At 42.2% G+C, this 7476-nt stretch overlaps 1 protein-coding gene across 1 annotated transcript in view; it reads left to right on the top strand.

Annotated features, from left to right (window-relative positions):
• Window positions 1-403: 403 nt before the first annotated feature.
• Window positions 404-7476, top strand: part of LOC120936635 (putative coiled-coil domain-containing protein 195) — a 52535-nt gene continuing 45462 nt past the window's right edge. The window contains exon 1 of the mRNA XM_040349123.1: window positions 404-792. Coding sequence (XP_040205057.1) covers window positions 543-792 — 250 coding nt within the window. The 5' untranslated portion in view covers window positions 404-542. The remainder of the gene's footprint in view (window positions 793-7476) is intronic.

Genomic DNA, 7476 nt, shown 5'->3' with positions numbered 1-7476 from the left:
GTAATATATTTTATATATTATTTTGAGAAATGTGTCCTTTAACATAAGCATTCAGTTTGCAGTATAGACTATACATAAATCATACCATGAATCACAACATGCCAGTGTTCTGTATGCCGAGTTAGTTCCATTGTAACCCAATCTTTAAATACAAAGCCTGCAAGCCTCTGCTGACTGCTTTTTTTATTGTAAAGGTGGTAAGTTTATAAAGCCGTATAGCTATTTAAGGATTAATCAGTCATGGAGGCATTAAAAGGAGCTCCTATGTCAGTTATAGACATAGTAAAGTTTCACGGAAAGCAAAAACCATGCAGGTTTAAATAATTAAAGGCCTCTTGTCTAAACGCTTAATCCAAGCTCACATCCTGCTGAAAGATGACCTAGAGCTGAGCGTAGGGCCGCCTGTTATTGTTCTAATGATCATTAGTAAATAATGCCACAAGCAGTTGATTTGGTGACTCTTGCCGTATCCACTGGGTCAGTACACCTTCCTGAGGGATCACCAAACAGGGGAGAAAAGAAGAAAGTGGAGGAATTCCTTTATGGAGGGAGACACGCAACTATTGCATGTGATCAGAGAAATGCATTCGGAGATCAGCAAGCTAGAGAAAGAAAACAAAGAGCTGCGAGGAGAATTGAGCCTAACAGGACACAGGACAGTTAATGCAAAGGAGAGAGAGATGAGACCCGGAATCACGTGTGAGATACAGCAAAGTGAGGAGGTCACATGCAAAGGAGTCCTGCGCAGGAATGTCTCTGCTGGAGCCAATGACATAATGCAAGAACAAACAGGTAGTATACCTTGTGTCCATACTAGAGACAATACATTCCCTATGGGAAAATGTGAATGATGGCACATCATGACACAAAAGAACCAAATTGTTTACTATTTACCATGTTATATTATACTAACTATATTATTTAAAACCACAATAGGCTTAATAAAGCAGCAATCTATCTACCCTATATGCACAGTGTCAGGGCATACACAAACACACTTTGGGGTTCATTTACCAAAAGCAAATAGACTGTGCACTTTGCATAGGGCAGTTGTGCTCTGCATGTGCAGTTGCTCCAGAACTTAGTAAATGAGGTAAAGCTTGAGTACCCAATCACATGCAAGGGAAAAAAAATGCATTTTTGCTTGCACATGATTGGATGATAGAAGTCAGCAGAGCTTCTGCTTATTTACTAAGCTGTGGAGCAACTGCTCTTGGCGAGTGCAACTGAAAAGTGTATTTGCTTTTAGTAAATCAATCCCCAAATGTCAGGGTAGTCACACACAATATCACGGCAAACACAAAAACACTCAAATACAATGCCAGGGCAGAAACACACACATGTACAGGGTCCAGGAATCCACACTTACACAGTGCCAAGGCAGACACATACATACATAGTGTCAGGGCAGGTACAAACATACACAGTGCCAGGGCAAACACACACATATACAGTCTCTAGGCATCCACACTTACATACACAATGTCAGGGAAGACACAAACACAGTGTCTCTGCATCCACACTACACAGTGTGAGAGCAGATATGCATACATATACAGTGTCCAAACATACACTCATACTGTACATACACAGTGTCAGGGCAGACATGCATACATATACAGTGTCCAGGCATACACTCATACTGTACATACACAGTGTCAGGGCAGACATGCATACATATACAGTGTCCAGGCATACACACATATGGTACAATACAGTGTCAGGGCAGACATGCATACACATACAGTGTCCAGGCATACACACATACTGTACATACACAGTGTCAGGGCAGACATGCATACATATACAGTGTCCAGGCATACACACATACTGTACATACACAGTGTCAGGGCAGACATGCATACATATACAGTGTCCAGGCATACACACATACTGTACGTACACAGTGTCAGGGTAGACATGCATGCATATACAGTGTCCAGGCATACACACATACTGTATATACACAGTGTCAGGGCAGACATGCATACATATACAGTGTCCAGGCGTACACACATACTGTACATACACAGTGTCAGGGCAGACATGCATACATATACAGTGTCCAAGCATACACTCATACTGACATATATACAGATGTGTGTGTGTGTGTGTGGGGGGGGGGCACTGACATATATACAGGTGTGTGAGGGGGCTGACATATATACAGGATTGAGGGGGGAGGCTGAGTGCATACAGGTGAGGTGGCTGGTGTGCAGATTAGGTAGGATGGCCCATGGGCAAGCCCTGGGGAATGTTGGTGGTCAGGCTTGGGGGGCCCAGGCCTAAATCTGTGTAAAAGGCCCAAAAACTTCTGATGTCTGCCCTGGACATACATAAAAAATATGTACAGAGCACAGAGAAGAGACATACAAAGTACACAGTACACAGTTACAGCATATGCAGCATATGCAGCACACAAAACATACATAGTCAGAGCATACAAATACTATATAAGACAACTTAAGAGAGTGTTGCAGTATATGTTGTTGAAGAGTATTGCGGCTGCATGGTGGAATTTACATCTCTGATCTTAATTTTCTTATGGTGTAAATCAGGGCCAGTTCATATTTTTGGTGTGCTTTATATGCATTTCACGTCAACCATTTACATGCATTTCACGTGTACCATTGTACCATTAAACTCTATATAATATGCTTTTTAATGAGAGAGCACTAAAGATGCAGCAAGCATTACACCTGAAACACACAGAATCACTACATGTGCTGTATTCTGCTGGTGCTACACCCACTTAAATATTTTGACCTACCTGATGTTTATCTGTTATGATCTGCACAAGTTTTAGATTAAAAAGCTATAGAGATCAGGCAAAACTCCCCTGCTGTGACTGTTACATGACTGTTATCAATGTCTGACCTAAAGGATCAATAACTTTTTTTAGCCCCACATTGATTAGTTTAGTCCTGACATCTACATAAAGGGTATGAAATGTTGAAAAAATAAATAGGTTGCGCTAACTGTATAACGGTAGCACAAGAAGTGCATAAACCCAAAATGACAAATGATGAATGTGAATAAATGAATAATGGTTTATTTATTTATTTACATTCATCATTTGTCATTTTAGGTTTATGCACTTCTTGTGCTACCATTATACAGTTAGCACAACCTATTTATTTTTCCACATTTGTTCACTGTTTTGTTATTCAGCAGGTTTTGCAGCTTATTGTTTATTCATGTATTTTTGGGAGTTTTTCACATCCTTAGCGCAGTTTCTTTCCCCAATTTTCCATAATTGAAATGTTGAAACTTTACTGTTTATTATCACAAATGACCTAAAACTTTTAACCACTTTAGCCCCGGACCATTTTGTTGGTCAATGACTGGGCCACTTTTTGCGATTCGGCACTGCGTCGCTTTAACTGACAATTGCGCGGTCGTGCGATGTGGCTTCCAAACAAAATTGGCGTCCTCTTTTTCCTACAAATAGATCTTTCTTTTGGTGGTATTTAATCACCTCTACGTTTTTTATTTTTTGCGCTTAAAAACAAAAATAGAGCGACAATTTTGAAAAAATTTTTTTTTTTACTTTTTGCTTTAATAAATATCCCCCAAAAATCTATAAAAAAAATCAAAATTCCTCAGTTTAGGCCGATACGTATTCTTCTACATATTTTTCATTAAAAAAAATTGCGTTTATTGATTGGTTTGCGCAAAAATTATAGCAACTACAAAATAGGGGATAGTTTTATGGCATTTTTATTAATATGTATATTTTCTTACTAGTAATGGCGGCGATCAGTGATTTTTATTGGTACTGCGACCTTATGGCGGACACTTCAGACACTTTTGACACATTTTTGGGACCATTGGGTCAGTGCTATAAAAATGCATTGATTACTGTAAAAATGCCACTGGCATGTAAGGGGTTAACACTAGGGGACGAGGAAGAGGTTAATTATGTTCCCTTTGTGAATGGGTCAGCTGCGAGGGAAGGAGGGGGGGCCAAAGTGGGAGCTGGTACCTGTCAAAACCAGGTATCCCCCCCCCCCAAAAAAAGTGCCAAATGTGGGAGGAGACAGACAAGAAGTGAAGCACCACTTTAAGCTATGAACAGGTGAACACTAAAACAGTCCTGATCTATGCCAAACATCTTTCAAATGCCAGGACTGACTAGTGTATAGGCAGGTCCTAAGACCGTAACTGAGTAACCCACACGTACCCCATCTTGCTACCTAATACAGGACAGATTAAGGTCTAACGCCAGGCTGCACATAGTCCACAGCTCTCTAAGCACTTTTCTTCTCCAGTAAAACAGCATTTATGGTGTGCCTAAGACATGTTGCACCCTATACACACACTCACCATACTCCTAGTCTCCCTCTTCAATCACGCCTCTCTGGCCAGGGACACTTTTTGAGCCAGGCACAATGTCTTCATGTCGATCCAGGACAGGCTTTCAATTCCCCCATCCTCCACCATTTTCTAGCCTGACAAGGTTTGCAAACAGTTGGGTACACTGATATCTGTCTTTACCATGTGGGTATTTCATGATATGCACTGATGAGATGAGATGAAATAGCTTAAAAGTGTGCTTCCTCGCTCCACAACAACCAGATTACTAAGGTTCCACTTCAGACACAAGAAACAGCCACAGGCTTGGTCAAACTCAATTTTATTGCAGCAATCTCCTTTAAAAGGCCAATGAATTACATCTCTGCAGTAATCCATCAATCAGCAGTTCTATTTCAATAAATAGTGGTAACCTTGATGTTCCCGGTAGCAAGGGTGCCCATCCTTCTCTCTCCCTCATCTCCTTTTGCTAAGATCCACCCAAAATACTTATATGATCCTGCCAGAAAGAAGCCCCTTCCTACAAGTGTACTGTGCTGAATGGCTTCATAAACTTGAGAAATGACATGACTCAGGGGTCAAGTCATGGGCAAAAAAGTGTGGGAACTCCCACCCAAGATCCACTCCCCCACCAAAAAAAAAAAAAATGATACGCTCATATGCATAATTACTAAACCGCATGTTTTTTTAAGCAAGTTCTTTCTAAATCCCGCGATAACTCGCGGCAGACCTCCGGAATGTCTCCTGGGAACAATGACAAAAGCTCCCAGGAGACATTGCGGCATCGAGGAAGTGACGGAATACCCGCACACTATCCGATGAATCCATATACAGGAAGCGGCCAGTAACATAAAGGATTACTAAGGTTCGCCTGCCCCTGACAGTGACTCAAGCTGGGCATCGCTGTTTAGTGAAGGATTGGCTCGGGCAGCTCGGCTGCTCTAGGCTGCTCTAGTTCTGCAAAGGGAACTGCGTTCCTGCTGTGAAAAAAGTGCAGGAACTCCGTTCCCACGCGTTCCCGCAGGACTAGAGCCCTGACATGACTGAGCTAAATGTCCTAATGCACATGGCACTATGTACAAGGTCATCTCTTATGGAGCTCAGGCAGGATATAAAACAATGGAAATCTAAATGGATACACACTTGGGGGCAGATCCACATACATCTGCGCCGGGCGCAGCGTATGTAAGATACGCTACGCCGCTGTAACTTACTTTGCTTTGGTTTGAATCCTCAACGAATTTGCGCCGTAAGTTACGGCGGCGTAGTGTATCTCTCGTGGCGTAAGGGTGCGGAATTCAAATGGATCGAATGGGGGCGTGTTTTATGTTAATACGTCGTGACCCGACGTAAACAACGTTTTTTTGGAACTGCGCATGCGCCGTCCCTGGGGGTATCCCAGTGCGCATGCTCGAAATTAAACCGGAACCCGCCAATGCTTATGACGGTGATGTCATTCTACGCAAATTCCTATTCGCAAACGACTTACGCAAACAACGTAAAAAATTCAAAATTGTACGCGAGAAGGACGGCCATACTTAACATTGAGTACGCCTCAGTATAGCAGCTTTAACTATACGCCGGAAAAAGCCGAACGCAAACGACGGAAAAAAAAGCGTCGGGCCGACGTACGTTCGTGGATTGCTGTAAATAGCTCATTTGCATACTCAACGCGGATTACGATGGGAACGCCACCTAGCGGCCGCCGAAAAATTGCATCTTAAATCAGACGGCGTACGAAGACTTACGCCTGTCTGATCTAGCCGAGATGCCGTCGTATCTTGTTTTGAGGATTCAAAACAAATATACGACGCGGGAATTTTGAAATTACGCCGGCGTATCAATAGATACGCCGGCGTAATTTCTTTGTGGATCTACCCCTGTGTCTTATGTATGGATGGTGTTGCCTTTCTAAGCATATATACACTCACCGATCACTTTATTAGGCACACCTGTTCAATTGCTCAGTAACACAAATTGCTAATCAGCCAATCACATGGCAGCAACTCAATGCATTTAGGCATGGTGAAGATGACTTGCTGAAGTTCAAACTGAGCATCAGAATGGGGAGGAAAGGGGATTTAAATGACTTGGAATGTGCCATTGTTGTTGGTGCCAGACGGGCTGGTCTGAGTATTTCAAAAACTGCTTATCTACTGGGATTTTCACGCACAACCATCTCTAGGGTTTACAGAGAATGGTCCAAAAAGAATTAAGGCAGTTCTGAAGGAAAAAGGGGGTCCAACCCGGTACTAGCAAGGTGTACCTAATAGAGTGTCCGGTGAGTCTATATCACCTCTACTACAGTGGATACCTGGTGTATGGATGTTTAGAACAAAGAGGAATAGTCATATATTTATATGTGGCTGTGAATACTATTTTGGGTAATGTAGACACTATTTGCAAGGTTATCAAGAATGGAGCTTGAGCAGCATTTAACACAATGGGAATCTAAATGGATACATCCTTGTGCTTACATATACTGATAGTATCATCTTTCTCAGTGTATACAGTTCTACTCTCTCACAGCTGATACCTGGTGTATGGATGTTTAGAACCAAGAGAACTGGTCACACATGTATATTAATAGTATGTTTCAAGTTCATCAATATTGAGACCATGCCCATTTTTTCTCTTTTTCTCATTTCCCATTGCTCTGTACATGAATGATTAAGATGTACAGTTATGCACTGATTGCTATGTTTGCATCTGCTACTCCCCAACCATCTGGCAGCAAAGAATCTTTGTGATTAGATATTGCCTCCTTGGTATATATAACCATACGCATGTGGACCGTGAACCTTACACACATTGGCTCTGTTTCCTTGGGATACTGTGCACTACTTTGGATCATGGCTTTTGCATTTAGGATTACAAGATGCTTCCTGGAGATGTTTACTGCATCACCACTGTTTACTAATTGGGGACTAAGGGCCAGATTCACAAAAGAGATACGACGGCGTATCTCCTGATATGCCATCGTATCTCTGAGATACGATTGTCGTATCTATGCGCCTGATTCATAGAATCAGTTACGCATAGATAGCCCTAAGATCCGACAGGTGTAATTGACTTACACCGTCGGATCTTAGGCTGCAATTCTAGGCCGGCCGCTAGGTGGCGATTCCATTGCGGTCGGTGTAGAATATGCAAATGACTAGT

Source organism: Rana temporaria, chromosome 4, assembly GCF_905171775.1.
Source record: "Rana temporaria chromosome 4, aRanTem1.1, whole genome shotgun sequence".
NCBI lineage: Eukaryota > Metazoa > Chordata > Amphibia > Anura > Ranidae > Rana > Rana temporaria.
The sequence above is the reverse complement of the archived record's forward strand: the minus strand, read 5'-3'. Positions and strand labels throughout refer to the sequence as shown.